Source organism: Giraffa tippelskirchi, chromosome 13 (assembly GCF_054371585.1).
Source record: "Giraffa tippelskirchi isolate mGirTip1 chromosome 13, T2T-mGirTip1v1.2.pri, whole genome shotgun sequence".
Taxonomy (NCBI): Eukaryota; Metazoa; Chordata; class Mammalia; order Artiodactyla; family Giraffidae; genus Giraffa; species Giraffa tippelskirchi.
Genome location: NC_137287.1, coordinates 69,274,786 through 69,297,268, shown reverse-complemented (window position 1 = coordinate 69,297,268; position 22,483 = coordinate 69,274,786). Strand labels below are relative to the sequence as shown.

At 37.2% G+C, this 22,483-nt stretch overlaps 1 protein-coding gene across 7 annotated transcripts in view; it reads left to right on the top strand.

Annotated features, from left to right (window-relative positions):
- Positions 1-22,483, top strand: part of ARHGAP21 (Rho GTPase activating protein 21) — a 129,155-nt gene that overhangs the window by 67,099 nt on the left and 39,573 nt on the right. For all 7 annotated transcript variants that reach the window (XM_081556797.1, XM_081556795.1, XM_081556796.1 and 4 more), the window contains 3 exons: positions 17,048-17,140; positions 19,492-19,570; positions 22,428-22,482. In XM_081556797.1, coding sequence (XP_081412923.1) covers positions 17,048-17,140; positions 19,492-19,570; positions 22,428-22,482 — 227 coding nt within the window. The remainder of the gene's footprint in view (positions 1-17,047; positions 17,141-19,491; positions 19,571-22,427; position 22,483) is intronic.

The window sequence follows — 22,483 nt, the reverse complement described above, 5'->3', positions numbered from 1 at the left end:
TTGGTTTTATATTATTTACAGTAGTTGAATATTTGAAAATATTTGAAATATTGAATCTTTCAATCTATGAATGTGGTATATCTCTTCCATGAATGAATTTTGAATTTTTCTGCATCTTTTCGTATAATCATTGGACTTTTTTTCTCTTTTTAAGCGCTTAAAATAGTGAATTATGGGCTTCCTCGGTGGATCAGACAGTAAAGAATCTGCCTGCAATACAGGAGACCTGGGTTCAATCCCTGGGTCGGGAAGATCCCCTGGAGAAGGGAATGGCTACCCACTCCAATATTCGTGCCTGGAAAATCCCATGGATAGAGGAGCCTGGCAAGCTACAGTCCATAGGGTCATAAAGAGTTGGACATAACTGAGCAACTAAGCATAGTGAATTATATTGATTTACTTTTTAAATGTTAAATTGACTTTGCATTACAGAACTAAACCAAGATTATTCCTAATGTATGATACTTTATGTATATTACCAGATTTGGTTTTCTACTTTATTTAGAGTTTCTGCATCTCTGTTCAAGAATAGCTTTCACATAAAGGTAGACTTTGGTCTTTTTGATATTTGGTGTATCATTTGGGTTCCCTGAGAAGCAAACACCAAGAGAGAAACAATGGCAAAACACTATTAGACATGGCAAAGGTTAATTAGGGGAAATGCCTGTAGAAAGGGGCAGGCAAGGATGGGGAACACTTGAAATTGTGATATAGGTCTGTCACCTGTGAAAGAAGAGAGAACAGGAAGGATTTGGTAGGAAGGCAGTTATGGCATAGCTCTCAGAAGGCCTGTACTGGGCCAGAGAGGAGTCCCCAAGCCAACACTGGCCCTTAGGTGAATCCTACTTTGCAGGGGTAGGAGAGTGGCAAATGTGACCTTCCTGGGAACATGATGGTATTTTATTTCTATTTTTATGTTATATTTATGTTATTTACTTATTTATGTATATCACTATATTATTATTTATAATATTTATATATAGTAAATGTATAATAAATATAAGTATATAAATGTTTTTAAAATATATAAATATAAAATATATTATCTATAAATTTAAAGAGATTTATATATATAATTGGAAACTATGATGTGACAAACCTAGACAACATATTAAAAAGCAGAGACATCACTTTGCTGACAAAGGTCTGTATAGTCAAAGCTATGGTTTTTCCAGTAGTCACGTATGGATGTGATAGTTGAACCATGGGGAAGGCTGAGCGCTGAAGAATTGATGCTTTTGAATTGTGGTGCTGGAGAAGACTCTGGAGAGTCCCTTGGACAGCAAGGAGATCAAACCAGTCAATCCTAAATGAAATAACCCTGAATACTCATTGGAAGGACTGTTGCTGAAGCTGAAGCGACCAATACTTTGGTCACCTGATGCGACTGTCCAGCTCTTTGGAAAAGACCTTGAAGCTGGGGAAGACGGAAGGCAAAAGGAGAAGGGGGCAGCAGAGGATGAAATGTTTAGATAGTATCACTGACTCAATGGATATGAATTTGAGCAAACTCCGGGAGATAGTAAAGGACTGGGAAGCCTGGTGTGCTGCAGTCCATGGGGTTGCAGAGTTGGACACAACTTAGCAATTCAGCAACAACAACAACACAATATGCATTTTTTTTAAAGATTGAAAGAGTTTGTAACTTTTTGTTAAAGGGAGAACTTGATAGCTTTCCATATGTTCAGTAGTTTTCAAGGCTTTGAAGGGATATTTTGGACAAGGGGGAGTAGATGCCGTTTCACAGCTAGTGGAAGATGCAGGTAGCCTCTTTCCCTGATTCTCTTTTGGAAAATCCCTACTCATATTTTGGACACAGTTAATCTAAGTGATTGTGGTAAACAAGTAGAGACTTTCTGCTTCCTCATATACCTGTTCCTGAGAGGTGAAGACAGTAACACAGACCTGATACAGGAAAAAACAAGAAGGAAGATTCTATCTTTTATCAATAATTGGTCATCGGAAGGTTCCAAGTAAAATTTTCCTATATACTCAGACTAGTCATTATGTTTATAAAGAAAATGTTTTTATGTGTTACTTTGAGAACAGAGATCATTAAGGGGAGAAACTGTCATTGAATTTTTGAATTTTCATTGAATTTTGAATTCATCATTGAATTTTCAGTGCCTGTTAAGTGCATGACACATAGTAGGCCCACAAATATTTGTTGAGTAAATGTGTTGAATAAAGGGGGTCCCACTGCTTTCACATGGCACTATTCCCAAATGACTTTTTCCAAAACTGCAGAAGTTAACATATTAGTATCTGACCTCAGCTGTTGAACTGTTGTCTCTTTCCCCAAAACTGTTCCTTTCTGTTTTTCTTTCTCCCATCAATCTCCCTTTAACACAAAGTCTCAGTGACACTTTTTAAAACTAGGAATCTTATTTCACATAGTTGATAAGTGTATAAGCTGGAACACTAATAGGAAAAATACAGTAATCCAGGACCTTAGTAGGAACTTGTAAAATAAACTGGTACACTGGTCAAGTTTGATGAGAGGTTTAAAAAAAAAAATTTAACTTCATTTTAGAAGGTCCCAGGGAACCATTTTTACAATAATCTAAAATGAAGGGAATTTGATTACATTACAAGTAGGTATTGTCAGAAATCCAATTTTTGGAGTAGATTTTAAGGCTTTGTAAGACATTGTATGAAGGTAGTTTGGCAGTCAAGATGATAAATGCAATTTTAAAATCTCTTTAATGGTTCTAAATCCTTTAGGAAATATGAAATCTAGGAGTTCAGAGAACTAGTTGGAGATACTGAACAGAGCTCTAAAGGTGAAAGTCCAGGGAAGCACATGTTTGGAGTATTAATGTTCCAAACTGTCCTGGAAATCACTTCTCTAAAGAAAATATTGTTCCAGAGATTACCTGTAACTAGGTGATTCTGAGCTGTCTTTTCTTAGTTGCTCTGTAACTTAAGACCTTGATCACAGACACAGCTAAATAAGCCCATTTTTTTTTCCAGTTAGTCTGTACTCAAAATATGATTCATAGATCCAGTTAATAATAAAAAGTGAATTCTTTTTTTTTTTTTTTTTGGCCATGCCATGTAGGATGCAGGATCTCAATTTCCCAACCAGAGATAGAATCTGCCCCCTGCATTGGGAGCATGAAGTCTTAAACCACTGGACCCCCAGGGAAGTCCCCCAAAGTGAATTCTAATAATGATGCTTAAATTGCTTTCAAAGTTTTAACAGATAACTTCGTCTCTGGTGTGGAACTGCAATAGAAATATTTTGCGTATGAATGCTAAATGCATTAAGTCTAGAAATATCCTTCCTGTTGTTTATTCATTCTCTTAGCTGATATTTGTTGAGTCATTGCCATGAGCCAGTCACTAAACTAATTGCTGGGAAGGGAGCAATATGGCCCCTAATCTCACTTCCTTTAGCTAGTGATTCAGATGTCACCTGCTAGAGAGGACTTCCCTGCCCGTTTCCTAAAAATAGCATTCCCACCCCGCCTCTGCCTCTCCTTCCCTTCTCACCCTGCTCATTTCTCTCCTTCACACCTTTCACCATGCCTCCTACTACTTTTTTCTCAGACGTTTTTCTGCCTCAGTTGGATTGTCGAGTGGAAAAATTATTATTATTTTTTAAATGTTAAAAATAGTTTGTTTGTATGTATTTATGGCTACACGGCATGTAGCATGTTAGTTCCCTGACCAGGAATTGGGAACTCGGAGCCCTAACCACTGGACTGCCAGGCAATTCGCAACTTTATTTTATTTTTAATCTTTTTTAGGTATTACAGTTCAATGAGCTTTTATTTATTTATTTATTTTGGTCACCTTGCACGGCATGTGGGATCTTAGTTCCCTGGCCAGGAATCAAATCCACACCCCTTGCCTTGGAAACACAGAGTGTTAACCACTGGATCACCAAGAAAGAAAGTCCTCCCAATTTTGCTTGGTCTATTACTTTTTTTTATTTAGACCCAGAACAGTTCCTGGCCCATATACATTTAATAACTCTTTATATAGGATGATAGAAGATGAAGGTGTGAAACAATTACACAAGTGTAGAAAAAAAGAAGTCTGCACAACTGTGGCAGGGTCTGAGCACAGAGAGTCATCTAACCACCAGGGAAGGGTTTCTTAGATAGGGTGTGCTTTGTGCTGAATAGGATTTTATCAGGTTGAAGGAAAAACCAGCATTTGAGAACAGATTTCAGAGGTATTTAGAAATTGTATTTGCCCAACTTTGGTGGTAGGACTTGGGGGTAGAATGTATGTCACCAGATAAAGATGGATTGTCATTTTTGCTTGGCTTTTCTGGTATGAGTGAGTGGATGGATGGAGGTACCATTGATTGAGGGATACAGAAGGGAAACACACCCTCCTCCTTCCCCGGGGAAAAGAGTTTAGTTTGGGATAAGTTAGAGCTTCTTGATGAGGGTGAAAGAGGAGAGTGAAAAAGCTGGTTTACAACTCAACATTCAAAAACGAAGATCATGAAGTGATCAGTCCTATCACTTCATGGGAAATAATTGGGGAAAAAGTGGAAACAGTGACGGATTTTATTTTCTTGAGCTCCGAAATCACTGCAGATGGTGACTGCAGCCATGGAATTAAAAGATCCTTGTACCTTGAAGGAAAGCTATGACAAAGCTAGACAGCATATTAAAAAGCAGAGACATCACTTTGCCAACAAAATTACATATAGTCAAAGCTATCGTTTTTCTAGTAGTCATGTACGAATGTGAGAGTTGGATCGTAAAGAAGGCTGAATGATGCTTTTGAGTTGTGGTGCTGGAGAAGACTCTGGAGAGTCCCTTGGACAGCAAGGAGATTAAACCAGTCAATCCTAAAGGAAATCAACCCTGAATATTCACTGGAAGGACGGATGCTGAAGCTGACGCTCCAATACTTTGGTCACCTGATGTAAAGAGCCAACTCACTGGAAAGACCCTGACACTGGAAAAGACTGAGGGGAGGAGGAGAAGCGGGTGACAGAGGATGAGAAGGTTGAATGGCATCACCGACTCGATGGACATGAATTTGAGCAAACTCTGGGAGACAAGGAAAAAGAAGCCTGGTATGCTGAGGTCCATGGGGTTGCAAAGAGTCAGACACCACTTAGTGACTCTACATTAAGAACAACAACATTTCTAATGCCTGTAGAACGTTCAGTACCCAGTTGAAGTTTTGGAAGTGGAGCTCATAAGGAGAGGTGAGTGTTGCAGATAAATTTGGAAGTCATCATTATGTATGCTACAGTTAAGCACTAGTCGTAAATACAATCAGAGCATGATGACATCCAGCATAAAGGTAGACCCCTAGGGAAGGCAACATCTTAGAGCTGGTCAGAGAAATAAGAATCAGAAAGGAAATCTGGTAATAAATTTTGGAAGGCATAAGGACAACCAGGAGGAGTTGATGGCTTGCTAATTAAGAGATGATCGTTTTAGGGGAGGGTGGATAACTTGTCATTCATCCTAGAAGATTCTTTAGGATGTAGACTAAAAAGACACCGTTTGATCTGACCTGACTGACAAGTAGCAGATTGGTAAAGTAACCGAGGCCAGTTTCAGGGCAGTGGGCAGAGGGAATCAGGCATGTCAGTGGGCTGTGACGTGAACTAGATCAGGGAATGGGTGGGAGGTGGGGGTGGGCGTGCTGCCCCCCAAAGATTCTTGTCAGTGTCTGAGAAACCGTGGATTAGAAGTAAAGAAATGAAGGTCCGTATGAGTATAGACTATTCTTTAAGAAGTAAGAAAATGAAGGGATGGAGAATGAGAGATGGTAGCTGTGTGGCAGAGTGGGGAGAAGTTCTGTGTTTGTTTTTTTTTTACGTTTGAAAAGCTTTTGTGTGTTACGAGATCTGGAGAGAAGAAAGAGATTGGTTTTACAGTTGAGAAAAGACCATTTAGGGAGCAAAGGCCTGAAGAATACTGGTAACTAAATCCTCACCTGAGATAGAACAAAGGGAAGTAAGGGTATTTTTGTTGTTTAGTCGCTCAGTTGTGTCTGACCCTTTGCAATTCCATGGACTGTAGCTTGCCAGGCTCCTCTGTCCTTGGGATTTTCCAGGCAAGAATATTGGAGTGGGTTGCCATTTCCTTCTCCAGTGGATCCTCCCGACCCAGGGATTGAACTCTCATCTCCCGCATTGGCAGTCGGGTTCTTTACCACTGAGCCACCAGGGAAGCGGAGGTAAGGGTAGGAAAAGATTTTTTAAAAGAAAAAAATGAGGATACAGTCGTTGAGATAGAGTGAAGTAAGAGATACAGTTATCTAAACAGTGTGAGGAATCAAGATGGCAGAGCAAGTCCTCGAAGGTTATGAGAAGCTTGTTATGGCAACTTCAAGGCAAAAGGAATTAAGATATTCAATACAAGCAAGAGACTCTAGTCAGTAGTGTCAAACGCTTAGCTCAGCTAGGAAACTCGAAATCAGTGGGTTACGCAGTTTTACTCAGTTGCCATTGCACCAAGAACAAGAGCAGAGGGAGGGTCTGGTTGGAATTGTCCATAGCTGGACATTGGCAAGTGGAATGCTTTGAAAGGTCAAGTGGGAGAGGAAATTGAGGTTGCTGGTGAGTTTGGTTGTAATACTGATCTGTGAGTAAACTTATGAGAAAGTGATTTCTGAGGGAGACTGGATAGTCTTGAAGACTAGAGAGGACGAAGGGTTTGAAGAAAGATGGCCAGGTTTTATCAGTTATGTGGTCGGGCAGTGGTATGGTCAGAGATGGAAAGATAGTTGCCCGTGGTCAGTGCACTGCGGCGCATTTTTCTGGGTTTGCAGAGAACTTAAAATCTAGTACAACTGGAATAACAGGACTGTGAATCCACATGTGATACATTGTGAAATTCCTGAAGCTTCAGAGAGGGAAAAAAACGATGTTGCAGAAACTTCAAATACTCCAGAATACAGATCCCAGGACTGTTCGTTGGCAGAGTAATCAGCTCCTGGCAAGTTGTCTGTTGTCTGAGCTCAGTAAATATTTGTTGACTGAATAACACCCTCCAGAGTATTTCTTGACTGGGAGATTTATAATGCCGGAAAATTATGGTTCGCTACTGACACCTAGTGGTATTGTACTCAAATTACTATCAAGTGACAGCATTTTCCTTCTTATTTCAGAGAAATCGTCCAGATCAGGGGCAGTAACAGTAATAGCTTTGCTCCTGAAACAAGTCTCTGAGTTGATTTTGGGCAGTATTGCTACTGGCATTTACCAGGACTTTAATTTGAAACAATCAGCAGTAATATTTACAGAACATCCACCGTTCTGTATGCCAGACACTGTTCTGTGTGGATGTTCATGTGGTGTATATTCTCTTGTATATAGGACCTCACTGAATTTGAATACATAGGTAGAGTGTTCCACTGGGAGTGGAAAACTTGTTCCAGAACTTAATTTTAGGGTTTTTTTGTGTGTGTGTGATTTTACATGTGAGACCTTTCTAAATTTATTTCATAGCTTTTGGTGCTAACATTTCTATGTCATGAAATAATTTTCATTAATGTTAGGTAGGCTTTTAGGGAAATTGAGGTAAGGAAGTCTTGGGTTTGTTGTCAGTTTATATGATATACATTGTGCAAAATAACTATTTAGTATGGAGAACTGCGAACAGATTTTATCTTTCCTTCATTGTTGTTCAGTCACTAAATCATGTCCGACTCTTTGTGACCCCCATGAACTGCAGAACACCTGGCTTCCCTGTCCTTTACTGTCTCCCGGAACTTGCTCAAACTCATGTCTATTGAGTCAGTGATGCCATCCAACTATCTCGTCCTCTGTCACCCCCTTCTCCTCCTGCCCTCAATCTTTCCCAGCATCAGAATCTTTTCCAGTGAGTCAGCTCTTTGCATCAGGTGGCCGATGAATTGTAGCTTCAGCTTCAGCATCAGTCCTTCCAATGAATATTCAGGATTGATTTCCTTTAGGATTGACTGGTTTGATCTCCTTGCTGTCCAAGGGACTGTCAAGAGTCATCTCCAGCACCAGAGTTTGAAAGCATCAGTGCTTCAGTGCTCAGCCTTCTTTATAGTCCAACTCTCACATCTGTGCATGACTACTGAAAAAAACCATAGCTTTAACTATACGGACCTTTGTTGACAAAGTTATGTCTGTGCTTTTTAATATGCTGTCTAGATTTGTCACAGCTTTTCTTCCAAGGAGCAGAAGTAAAGTTCTGATATGTTAGTAATCATGCTGAAGTATTTATTTATGAATGAATTGACATGATACCTAGGATTTGCACTAAAATACTTTAGCAAGAAAATTTGAGTATAAATGAAACAAGATGACAGATTTTGAATAATTATTTAAATTATGTTCATGGCCAGGGGTTATTCTACTGTTTTTCTCTACTTTTGTAAATTCTGGACATTTTCCACACTAAAAAGTAAACAAAAAAATTAGACTGGTGTGGGTAGAAAGAAAGTTTGTTATGATAAGTTAAAACATGATCTGTATTTTAATATTTAGCAGATTTTCTTGCTTTGCTTTGTTCCATTTGATGTTATTTGAAGATGAGGTTGAATTGCAAGTGTGTGTTTGCTTATAATGGATGAAATGTGATTGAGACCTGACAGATGACTTTATACTGACATTGTCTAGAGACTTGGAATTTGGACTTTAAAGCTCATAAGATTTATTCGACAACAGATTGGAGGCCTGGGAGATATAATTTAAAGTACTAGCCATCACTGTGGAAATGAGAGTGTCTTAAGTGAAAGTTTGGAAACACCTAGGTTTAGAAAGCTAGAATGCGATTTTTTTTTTTTCTTTCTCGTAGTGCTTCTGCCTTTACAGGGAAGAGAAGAGAAAAGGACCCAGTAATCTGCCATGACAGTCCTCTTGAATTGGATTCTACTTAATTTTCATATAGGATGTGTATTCATCATTGATACATGTGGATTTTTCATGTTGAACAGTCTGTTAGGCTCTTAAAAGTGTTTTGTATGCCATTAGCAAACCAGACCCCTAAAATGAAGATTAGAAGCCTGTTTTCTTCTTTTTTTTTTAGAAGTCTGTTCTCAACAATTAGAAAGGAGCTGTAAAATATTTCAAGCCAACAGAAAAATAAAGGGGAAGTGTAACTTCCAAATGCTCACTGCCTTGGTCATCCTGACATTTCAACACCACCTCATTCTTCTCTTTCTCTAAGACATGCTGCTGCTGCTGCTGCTAAGTCGCGTCAGTCGTGTCCGACTCTGTGCGACCCCATAGACAGCAGCCCACCAGGCTCTCCCGTCCCTGGAATTCTCCAGGCAAGAGTACTGGAGTGGGGTGCCATTTCCTTCTCCAGGGCATGAAAGGGAAAAGTGAAAGTGGAGTTGCTCAGTCGTGTCCGACTCAGTGACCCCATGGGCTGCAGCCCACCAGGCTCCTCCGTCCATGGGATTCTCCAGGCAAGAGTACTGGAGTGGGGTGCCATTGCCTTCTCCACTCTAAGACATAAATTATTATAAATATGACTAAGGCCTTTCTATACCATTTCTTTTCTATTCTCTTCCCCCCAGATGTAATTACTAGCTTCAATTTCGTATTTATCACTTCTGCCTTAGTAGAGCCATATTCCTAACTTATGCTTAGTAAGTGCTTCCCCACGCCCTGGGTGGTTTTTTTTTTTTTTTTTCCTTCGCCTGTAGCAATCTACAGCCCAGCAAAGAGAAGCAAAGATCATTTTTCATTATTCAAATTTAACTTTGATATATCTGTGTCAAACTACATTGTGGTTTCAATTATTAGGGGTCTGAAAAATAGATTTTAATTTCAATGAGCTATTTAATTGATTTTCTTTACATAATTAATGCCTGGCGCCTTTGCATTCTGTTATGTGACCTCTTTAGCTTTCCGCCTTTGTGGAGAGCACATGGCTTCTAAGGCTTATCTAACTTTCATATTAAGCCCAGTTTAATTTCAACAGCCTTTTCTTGTGTAGAGATAGAGCATTTCTTTGTTTTTGTCTCTCTGTTTTTTTATATAGCAAAGAAATTGATAAAAAAAAAACCTTAAATCTATCATTATGGAAACAAATTTGTTTTCATTAAAAAGGTTGTTTGATAGCATGTTTGTGAACTCTGAGAGAGAAGGAAAATTAAAAAAAAAAATCTCAATCTGAGTAATCGCCATTGTTTTCTGCTGCTTTGCTTTTGGTTGAAATGTAAGATGGTATTTCTTTGTTTAAAGAATTTTTTTTTTTAACTGCTAAGAAATACATTTCTCTTGTCCCTATAGGGAACAGAGAACTATAGGATTCCCTGATCTATCCCTCTGTGTGTCTTCATTATAGGCTCTTGTTTGTAACTGGTATAGTTCAAAATCTGTTGCTTCGGTTTAGTTTAGTCTGCTTGCTCTGTGTACTTCATATTTCAAATTTTGAAACAATTTAAATCCAATTGTTTTAGGTTTTAGCATTCTCCAAAGAAGAAGGTCATTAGAGCTTCTGGCTTTTAGACACCAATCTCTTTAGTACACTGGGCTTCCTAGATGGCTCAGTGGTAAAGAATCCTCCTGCCAGTGCAGGAGATTCTGGAGTCGTGGATTCGATCCCTGGGTTGGGAAGATCCCTGGAGAAGGAAGTGGCAACCCACTCCAGTATCCTTGCCTGGAGAATTCCACGGACAGAGGAACCTGGAGGGCTACAGTCCTTGGGGTCCCAAACGGTCAGACGTGACTGAGCGACTGAGCACACACACACTCTTTAAGACAGATTTGTAGTTTGTGTCAGAGTTACTGGAAATGTTTTAGTACAGTCTCTCTGACTTCTTTTTTTTATTGTTCTTTGGTCTTTGGTTTCTGCTCTTCAGCTTCCCTCTAATATGACGGTTGAGTTTGTATCATTCCTCTCTAGACCCGTGTTTAATCGTGCCCTGACAGTGTGACAGTGCTGTGTCACCAGCCTCGTTCATCCTTGCTCTCTGTGTAAACCTAAAGGTTTATCATCAGACTTAGCACAGTAGTAACATTCCTTAAAAACCTACTTGTACGAGGCATTATATAAATATGTTAATGGATTCTCTCTTCTAATCCTTACAACAATTTTGCCAGGTGAAAATAAATAAATGATCATCATTCTCATTTTTCCCATGAGTTAACTGGGGTACCAATAAATCATTTGTTTAAAACTCCTTGAGGATGGGATTGCAAGATAAAATATAGGATGCTGAATTAAATTTGAATTTCTGATAGACAATAATTTTTGCAAAATCCAGTAACCCTTCTTGGAAAGTACATGGTAGAGCTGGGATTTTAAACCCTATAATCCGGTCATAGGTCTCAAACTGTTGACTGCTACATTATACTGGATGTGGAGAGTAAAAATCATACCCACCTGGATGCTCATTCAGTGTTTGGATGGCAGCTATTACCTATTCATTATTGTTTCTTTTAGTTGTTTTCTCCTCAACTAATTATATTTACTGAAATGTAAAAGTATTTGCATTCTTTCTGATTTCAAAGTGTCACTTTCACCTTCAAGTAAATTCGTATATGCTTCTTATATTTTCCTATCTAAGTCTTTACTAATTGTATGTTAAATGGCAAAATAGAATAAAATGGGACTTTTCTGGAATACATGCCTATTTTAGCCATTCTTCACATAAGATCACCACCATCTTCTTCCTTTTCTCAAAGACAGAAAGATTTAGTTACATGTGTGTGCTAAAAAGACACATTTCCCTTTTCTTCTGGTGAGGAAATGACACTTGAATAAGGTCTTTAGAAAACTAAGAAATTATAAAATACACATGCAGAATTGAAAGAGACTTTTTACTGAGAATTGCCAAGGAAGCCAACTAACTCCACCAAATGATCCTACAGGGAAGTAAGGGATAAATTTTCTTGATGAATTGCCACAGGGTTGGACTTTTAGTTTTGCGTATCTAGAAACTGATTGTAAAAAACCAAAGGCATAAGAGATTGAATAACACAGACTTTAAATTTGATGCTTGTGATTTCCAGTTCGAGTGGAATTGCAGAGAGCAGATATTAAGAAGACACTCTTAAAATTAATGAACTATATGTCTAACATAAGACTTAAAGTCAAGGATATAGAAATTGAAGAGAAGGATATTTCTTATTAAACCTGTCTGTAATTAATGGATGTCTCTGGGAAATTTTTCTATTGTCCAGAAGAAATTGGATAACATCTACAGTAATAGCAAGTCAGAATTCTGTAGAGAGTCTAGAAAGGAAAGTGAGCAAGAAGGATCAGACTACAACTCTTAGCAGTTATAATAGTGTTTGCTGTAAGATTGGCCCTTCTTTTAGTCTACTCCGTCTTCATGTATTTGCAGGCATAATATATTGGAGGATTGGTCAATTTGTGGCAAAGTCTCTGAATTTATAGTGGTAGTCATTGCCAAGTTACTGTTTCCTTTATAGAAATTAAAACCAAATTATTTTTAACTGCATTTATTCTTTGTAAGTGGAAGTTCCTATCAGAACTTTCAGAAATCACTATATTGCTATCCAGCCAGCTTTTTACTATTTCGTAGAAGTCATTAATAGTCATTTATGTTTTTATGTTTTTTAAATGTAGGTATAATATAATCACCTTTGGGACATGGTGAACTGCAAGTCATTAATAAAAAGAAAAATGTGTCCTTTCTTTTATTATATAAATCTTTTCATGAAAGCAATGACTTGATACAGCAAAACTTATTAAACCTTCAAATCTCTAGCCAAGAAAAAAGTAAATGGTTTTCTTTAAACACCCACCGCTGTGAATGTTGAGTTGGCTACATAAGGACCTAGCCTGATTACCAACTTGTTTGGAATTAAGTGTTTGCATTCTAAGTGACTTATATTGAAAAAAAATTTTGTTTCCCTTTCAAACTAGTTGTAAGCAAAAGCTTGATGTGAGATTTAAATAAGCAATTTGTTCATTTATTGAGTAATGATATATTGAACGTCCATTCTGTGCCAGGCATTGTTAGGTCTATGAGCATCAGTGAACATGACAAAAATCCCTGCTCTTCATTTTAGTTGAAGAGACAAACAAGCAACATGTAAGCAAATAAATGTGTAACTGTAAGTAGTGGATGACAAGTTCTGTGAAAGAAAAGCTTGGCACTTAAAAATTTTCCAAACTTTGTATTATAATTTTCAGAGTACAGCAAATGCCCTGTCTGTCTGTATTCAACAATTAACATGTTTAATATATATTTGCTTTATCTGTCCATCCATATGTGTTTCTGAGTGTGTGGCTATCTAGGTTTATTTTTTTCCCTCAAATCATTTGGAAATTATATTGCAGATATCCTTATCATTATAATAATGGAAATGTAACAATATAATAAAATATGATAATTGATGATTACTAATACTTTATCCCTAAGTATTTCAACAAACATCTCTTCAGAATGAGGACATTCTTCCTTATAGTAGGGAGTTAACTAGCATTTAGTTCTCTTATTTCCTTCAGTTGAGGCTGTCATAGCTAATAAAAAGTGACCAAAGGATTCAGAATATTTTCAGGTCATCTGAACATAGAAAGTTTATAGAGTTGCCTTGGGAAGAGATCCGATAAATAGAAATAGTTTTAAACATTGAATGATAGCTACTTTGCAGGTGTATTTTTATGACTTTTCAAATTTCTAATTCTTGAAAACACAAGACTAGTCTTCATCTAAACACCATGAGTGGAAATACACATTTACTGAGAAATTGCTCCAGTTATAAGCTATGCTGAGCACATTTATATGTTATCTTTTTGAGTCCTAGAAACTTTTCAAGAATGTTAAAACGTATCTCTGTGCTATGAAAGAAAGAGTAATCATTTCTTTAAGTAAAAAAGTTTACTTAATTACAGCTGGACTATCTAGTGGCAAAGCAGGGAATTTGGATACCTGTCACCTGGGAAAAACACAAGCAGTTTCCACTGTGTCTTGTTGCATTTTAAGGAGAGTTAGAATTCACTACTTTTAGAGGATTTCTTTCAAAATAAATAGCTAAATATGTAAGGGGAGTTGATGATAGATGTTGCTTTCTTTTTTTGAGTCACTTTTGTGGTTCAGTTCAGTTTAGCCGCTCAGTTATGTCAGACTCTTTGCGACCCCATGGACTGCAGTACGCCAGGCCTCCCTGTCCATCACCAACTCCCGGAGTTTACTCAAACTCATGTCCATTGAATCGGTGATGCCATCCAACCACCACATCCTCTGTCATCCCCTTCTCCTCCTGCCTTCAGTCTTTCCCAGCATCAGTGTCTTTTCCAATGAGTCAGTTCTTCGCATCAGGTGGCCAAAGTTTGGAGTTTCAGCTTCAGCATCAGTCCTCCCAATGAACACTCAGGACTGATCTCCTTTAGGATGGACTGGTTGGATCTTCTTGCTGTCCAAGGGACTCTTAAGAGTCTTCTCCAACACCACAGTTCAAAAGCATCAATTCTTTGGTGCTCAGCTCTCTTTATAGTCCAACTCTCATATCCATACATGATTACTGGAACCATAGCCTTGACTAGACAGACCTTTGTTGACAAAGTAATGTCTCTGCTTTTTAATATGCTGTCTAGGTTGGTCATAACTTTTCTTCCAAGGAGCAAGTGTCTTTTAATTTCATGGCTGCAATCACCATCTGCAGTGATTTTAGAGCCCCCCAAAATAAAGTCTGTCACTGTTGCCCCATCTATTTGCCATGAAGTGATGGGACCAGATGCCATGATCTTAGTTTTTTTAATGTTGAGTTTTAAGTCAACTTTTACTCTCCTCTTTCACTTTCAACAAGAGGCTCTTTAGTTCTTCTTTGCTTTCTGCCATAAGGCTGGTGTCATCTGTGTATCTGAGGTTATTGATATTTCTCCTGGCAATCTTGATTCCAGCTGGTTCTTTATCCAGCCCAGCATTTCTCATGATGTACTCTGCGTATAAGTTAAATAAACAGAGTGACAATATACAGCCTTGATGTACTCCTTTTCCTGTTTGGAACCAGCCTGTTGTTCCATGTCCAGTTCTAACCGTTGCTTCCTGACCTGCATACAGATTTCTCAAGAGGCAGGTCAGGTGGTCTGGTATTTCCATCTCTTTCAGAATTTTCCACAGCTTACTGTGATCCATACAGTCAAAGTTGGCATAGTCAATTATGCAGAAGTAGATGTTTTTCTGGAATTCTCTCGCTTTTTCGATGATCCAGAGGATGTTGGCAATTTTATCTCTGGTTTCTCTGCTTTTTCTAAATCCAGCTTGAACATCTGGAAGTTCTTGGTTCACATACTGTTGAAACCTGGCTTGGAGAATTTTGAGCATTACTTTACTAGCATGTGAGATGAGTGCAATTGTGCAGTAGCTTGAGCATTCTTTGGCATTGCCTTTCTTTGGGATTGGAATGAAAACTGACCTTTTCTAGTCCTGTGGCCACTGCTGAGTTTTCCAAATTTGCTGGCATATTGAGTGCAGCACTTTCACAGAATCATCTCTCAAGATTTGAAATAGCTCAACTGGAATTCCATCACCTCCACTAGCTTTGTTCATAATGATTCTTCCTAAGGCCCTCTTGACTTCACATAACAGGATGTCCGGCTCTAGGTCGGTGATCACACCATCGTGATTGTCTGAGTTGTGAAGATCTTTTTCATATAGTTCTTCTGTGTATTCTTGCCACCTCTTCTTAATATCTTCTGCTTCTGTTAGGTCCATACCATTTCTGTCCTTTATTGGGCCCATCTTTGCATGAAATGTTCCCTTGGTATCTCTAATTTTCTTGAAGAGATCTCTAGTCTTTCCCATTCTGTTGTTTTCCTCTATTTCTTTGCATTGATTGCTGGGGAAGGCTTTCTTATCTCTCCTTGCTACTGTTTGGAACTCTGCATTCAAATGGGTGTATCTTTCCTTTTCTCCTTTGCCTTTCGCTTCTCTTCTATTCACAGCTATTTGTAAGGCCTGCTCAGACATCCATCTTGCCTTTTTACATTTCTTTTCCTTGAGGATGGTCTTGATCCCTACATCCTGTACAATGGATAAAAATTCAGTTTTATATGACAACAATTATGGATTCTTTATATTCGACAGTCAATCAAATTCTGCCCAGCGTTGCAGTCTAACAAAATGGATTAAATTCACCCCATACATGTATATGCATTATTTTCTCAGTTACATTCTTTTTAAAGAGTCAGGGCTGTGTGTTCTGTTTCAGTTTCTGATTCAGTAGATCTGAATGCATTTCCTGGGTATGTCACTACTGCTGGTCTGGGGACCACACTCTGAGTATCTACCTGTTTGTCCTCTCTCAGTACTTACCTTCGTACTTATCACTTAAATGTTCTCTCATCCATGACTCTTTTGACTTCTATGTATTGAAACTGTCAGTTGTTCTCAAATGTTAGTTTGTAGGTGAATCACCAGGGAAAATTGTTGACAAAGCAGATTTCTGATTGGACTCCAAACGTTGAATTTTAGCAAGTCCCCAAGCTGGTCTATGGATAGCAGTTGGTGAAGTCCTGACTTTCCCATTTGATCACCTGCTCCTCATCACCATGACTGTCTGTGGTATTTGTCTCTGTTTTTTAATACTGTAGTATCATTCTTCATTAATATGTCTGTCTCCCTCCAGCATCCCTAAAGGGAAAGAACTGTTTTACTTAGCATTATGACTTCAGTGCTTAATACCATGCAGTATTAAAAAGCAGTAGACTTGATAAAAATAAATTACTGAACAACAACAAAAAAAAAAGCAGTAGACTTGAGTACCACCTGTATAATTTAGCTCTGTGGTCTTGGAGAACTTACTTAATCTCCCTGAGCCTCAGTGTCCTGTTTTGTTCCATGGCGTTAGTAATATTTACTCACTATGGAAATTAGCTCTCAGGCATGGTAGTATTTAGTGTAGTAATTTACTTGCAGAATGTTCCCAATAAATGGAAACCATTGCTACTGTGGTGGTTGTGTTATGAAAGAAGCAAAATAAATGTTTGAGTTCATGAAATACTCTTAATAATGACTTCAGCATTCAAATTCAGGATATGTGTTTAACACTTCATTAAAAAATCTTGGCTTAATTGTCTCAATTAAATATAGTTTCCTGTTTTGCTATTTTATGAAAATATTGTGAAGTAAAACCATGCCTTGGCTCTTTTCTCTCCCACAGGAAAACAAAGAAACCGCTTGGAACCCATGGACACCATCTTTGTTAAACAGGTGAAAGAGGGCGGACCCGCTTTTGAAGCTGGATTATGCACAGGTGCTGATATTTAAACAGACTCGAAATTTCTTACTTCGTTTCTTCCATATTTCATTGTCCATATTTTTCTTTCTCTCTCCTTCTGTATGTTTCTTCCTTTCTCTTCATATTAGTTATTACTATTTTTGAGACCTAGTTAGTTATATGCTTCTTGATGCCCAAATAGATACATTCCGACAGAAATACAGAGTTGTACACAACTGAGCAACTTAGCATACACACACGCAATTTGTGGGCACTTTTGTTGTTGTTGTTCAGTTGCTAAGTGGCATCTGACTCTTTGCAACCCCATGTGTTGGAGCACGCCAGGCTTCTCTTTTCCATCACTATTTCCTTGAGTTTGCTCAAACTCACATCCATTGAGTCAGTGATGCCATCCAACCATCTCACCCTCTCAACCATTGCCCCTTTCTCTTGCCCTCAATTTTTCCCAGCATCAGGGTCTTTTCCAATGAATCAGCTCTTTGCATCACATGGTCAAAGTATTGGAGCTTCAACTTCAGCATCAGTCCTACCAATGAATAGTCAGGGTTGATTTCCTTTAGGATTGACTGTTTTGATCTCCTTGCTGTCCAAGAGACTCTCAAGAGTCTTCTCTAGTACCAGAGTTCAAAAGTGTCAATTCTTTGGCTTTCAGCCTTCTTTATAGTCCAACTGTCACATCCATACATGACTCCTGGAAAAACCATAGCTTTGACTAGATGGACCTTTGTCGGCAAAGGTCCATGATGTCTCTACTTTTTAATATACTGTCTAGGTTTGTCATAGCTTTTCTTCCAAGGAGCAAGGATCTTTTAATTTCAAAACAGTGGGCACTTTTAGTTACCACTTAATAATGGACTCTCAGAGGCCCTTTAAAAACAACCTATTTTGCATACATTTAATTTTGACAGAGATGAACAAAATAGTAAAATGATGAAAATATTTATTGATCTAATTAAAATAATCTTGGAGCTCCAAATTGCAGAAGAGCCTGGCCTGCCAGAGATGAATTAATTCATTCCACCACAAAGAGTAGCTTATTTTTTTGGTTAAAATGGTAAATTTCCTTTATTTTTAAAATTTTTATCAGTATAGTTGCTTTATAGTGTTGTGTTAGTTTCTGCTGTGCAGCAAAGTGAATTGGCTATACTTACATATGTAACCCCTCTGTGCTGGATTTCCTTCCCATTTACATCCCATAGTGCATCAAGTAGAGTTCCCTGTGCTATACAGTAGAGTTCTCATTAGTTATCTATTTTACACATAGTATCAGTAGTGTATCTGTGTCAATCCCAATCTCCCAATTCATTCCATCCCCCCAAGTCCCCAAAGAGTAATTGAAGTCTCCAGTGCAATGCAAGCAAGCCCAGCTGCATATCTGCAGGATGTGATCTGTTTGTTCTGAAATATTTTGTGACTTATGATTTTCATAAAAACTAGCTAGGATTTAGTTTAGAGTAATGCACACACTAGAATAGTTACCCATTTCTCTTGTTTTTAAACATGAGATAATTTAAAATGGGAATTAATGAAAAACTATCTTTCACTGCCTTTTGATTAAAATATCTTTTCAGCTACAAATATAAGTATTGGGTGTCATTCCTAAGATATATTAGGATGCACTATTAATTTGTTAATTGTTTTTTTTGGTCATAGTTGAGGGGCTGTGCTAGGCACACGAAAAGTACATTTTTTCTATTTTCTTCTTTCCCTTGTCCTTTCTCTCATTTATTTTCTTTTCTGCTCCATTGAATTTTTTTGAGTCATCCAGACATCCTTTACCCCATTAAAATGAAGAACAAGTTAATATATATAAAGTCAAACCCATGTGCATAACCATATTTAAGTTCTGCAGTGTAGCACTAATCAGTAAACTAAAGAGATTGAGAGAATATGACAAATTAGTTGGACTAAAGTTGGAGGACACTGAACTTTCCTAGTGGTCCAGTGGTTAAGACTCCACACCAGGGCTCTATCCCTGGTCGAGGAGCTAAGATTCCACATATTGCACTGCATAGCCAAAAAACTTAAAAAATAAATAAATACAATTAGGGGATTTATTTTATTTATATAAATATATAAATATTTAGAGAGAAAATACTTTTCGAGGTCTCTAAATTCATCAATTGCTGCACTCTTCATTTATTTTTATTTTTATTTTTTTTTTTTGCACTCTTCATTTAAAACATCACTATATCTCATAATCTGGAGATATTAAAATTTAGGTTCATTTTTATAAAAGATACTTTAGAAAACAATGAGCAAGGATATATCAAAAATAAGTATATTACTCAAGAAGTATTACAAAAATACTCAGAAGTGACATTGTAAAGGAATTCCTCATGTGTTTTTTTAATTCCTCTTTGAAGGTGATCGAATTATAAAAGTCAATGGAGAAAGTGTTATTGGAAAGACCTATTCTCAAGTAATTGCTTTAATCCAGAACAGGTAAGTTTTGACATGATTAATTTTGGCCGAAGATGGGTTTTATAAATCAATGAAGAAAGTAGATTTAATATAATATTGTATTCCTATAAGAAGCTGATGCGATGTAAAGATAGGAAACTTTCCTTTAAAGTTGAAAATGCATTTGAAAGTTGCCAAGAGCGTACTACCAGAGGATGGCGTATTTGGTGGCTTTGTTTTGGCAAATTTACTAGATTTGTAGTTAAAATCCTTTTGAGCCTGAGAGGCATGCATTTTAGATTTGCTATTACGTTTCTTACTTTTATTTGAAGTGACAATCAAATTTGTTTATAATATCTATATAAATACTTGCATATATAATTTATTTTAAAACTACTAAGATAACTTATCTTTAAATAGCTTACTGAATAATATTCTTGGCTCAAATTCATTTGTTTTAACAAAGACCACAAGAAATCACCTTTTAATCCACTTGTCTTCCTACTTTCTACAGAATACGATTTTGAGTTTTAAAGGTGGAATAGTATTTATAGAGTGACTGACTCTAAAGATAATTTAGTCTAACTCTCTTTCTCTCTGTCACACACCTAGACTTTTTAAAAAAATTACAAATACAAAAATCAAAAGCCAAAGAGGTTGCCATACTAAATTTCAATCAAGAATAAGCCATGACTCTACTAGGGTCTGATTTCCAGATCATCATCACAAGAGATTCTACACAGATTCAAATACAGTAACTTTTAGGTGACCTATTGCTTTATATTAGCTGTACTCAGCTGTCTGTAATTAAATTGAAGTTCACTGTTTTCTGAAGATATCAAGCTCCTCTAACCATGTCTAAAGCAGTTCATGCTATAGTCTCACTTATTTACACAAGGATCCTTGGTGGCGTTAGTGGTAAAAAACCTGCCTGCCAATGCAGGTGATGTAAGAAATTCAGGTTTAATTCCTGGGTTGGAAAGATCCCCTGAAGAAGGAAATGGCATCCCACTCCAGCTTCTCCAGTGGGTTTCCCCAGTGGCTCAGTGGGTTAAGAATTTGCCTGCAATCCAGGAGACACAAGGGACACAGATTCAATCCCTGGGTCAGGAAGATCCCTGGAGGAGGAAATGGCACCCCACTCCAGTACTCTTGCCTGGAAAATCCCATGGACAGAAGAGCCTGGCAAGCTACAGTCCATGGCGTCGCAAAGAGTCAGACATGACTGAGCGACTAAGCAAAAACAACAGTTTACACAAATGCCCTAATACGTTGCCACTTTTGGAGTTGGGTGATCTTGATTTATTGATCTCAGAGTATTCTCCTTACTATTGGATTCTAGGTGTTCCTGAGTGACACCTATTTGATCTTAAGTCTTGAGGAAACCTGGGGACTGGTGAAGAATTGAAAGCCTCCCCAGAGGCAGTGGGGAGATCTACCCAAATTTTCTTTTTGAAAATAATTTAGATCATGATAAATATACCAATATGTTTTGTCAACTTATAATTTAAGGGTTTTCAGGGTATTTCATAACATGTCTTCTTTAAAAGTACCATTTTCCCCAAACAACCATAATTTAATCTTTGTTTTCCTCAAACTCCACATTAATTTTTTTTTTTTTTGGTTACTGATGCAGTTTTTCTTTCACGATAATAACATTTTGAAATGACAGTCTTAGTTTTTCACCAGTAAAGCAATTTGAAAAATAAATAAATAAATAAAATAAATGTTCTTTTTTACATGATCTTATTTTTCTTTTAAAAAATTGTGTTCCTTTTGTCTGCAGTTGGTAGCAAATGGATTAATACAGCACAAAGCCATTGAGATTCTGCAGTGTATTAATGTAAAAATGTATCCTTGCAGAAGAATTTATCTAAGCATCAGTATGTATTTTCTACCAACTCTAAATGTTGAAATTCAAGTACTTATATATTTTCTTAGTAGAATTTATTTGAACCTGTGGTTCTTACTGGTTTACTATATTCTCTTTGCATTTATGAACCTAAAAATAAGGGTTCAAATAGAGACACCAGTAAATTATTAGATTTGGGGTTTTTTGTTGTTTGTTTCTTAATCTCATGATTGTATTGGGGGGAAATCTGTCCAGTATTGTTAGGATAGATACTGAAGCCCTAGCTGGGGATAGCACCACTATCCTTGCATATCTCAATGTAATTCTGATATCACAGGACTCAATATAATTTTTCCCTTTGAACTCTTTTAAACATAGAGAAACTTGTCTATTATTTCAACAGGACACTTGCAGTACCAAAATAAAATGAGAGTTTGAGCTATTCCTATAAAGGCTCTAAATTAAATCATGGAGAAGAAAGCAAATAGTTGAGATGCTATATGGTTTTTAAAGATAAAGCATCATTTTGATGGTTGTGATGGTGAACACTTATTTCCTTCCCTTCTGAGGCCAAGAGGGAATATTTCAAAATTAGGATGTTTAGTATTGCTTAAAATATTAAATTTGAGGGTTCTTTGATTATTTTCATGTTAATGGGTTTTTAACTTGATAAACAGTGAGACTATGTAGTAAAAATACGTAATTTGTTCTGTGACCTGAGATAAAGGAATACATAATTATATACTGATGAGTTTTGTTCCAGGAACATTCAATATAAGTACTATACTTGGTGTTTCTAAATTAGAAGCATGTTGTAAAGAACACTTGACCAATTTTGAATAGTTCAAACATATGTACATAATTATTGTATATGCATAAAAATTACTACTTTTCATTTTAATGATTTGGATTTGAAAGTAAGGATTTTTAAAATCTGCAAGTTAAACTCATAACTTAAAAAATACTTGAGTTACCTCTTTTTTCCTTTATGTCCTTCTTGTATAATTTTTGCCTCCCCTAAAATAGTTTATGTATATTCAATTTCAGTGATACAACATTGGAACTTAGTGTTATGCCAAAAGATGAAGACATTCTCCAAGTGG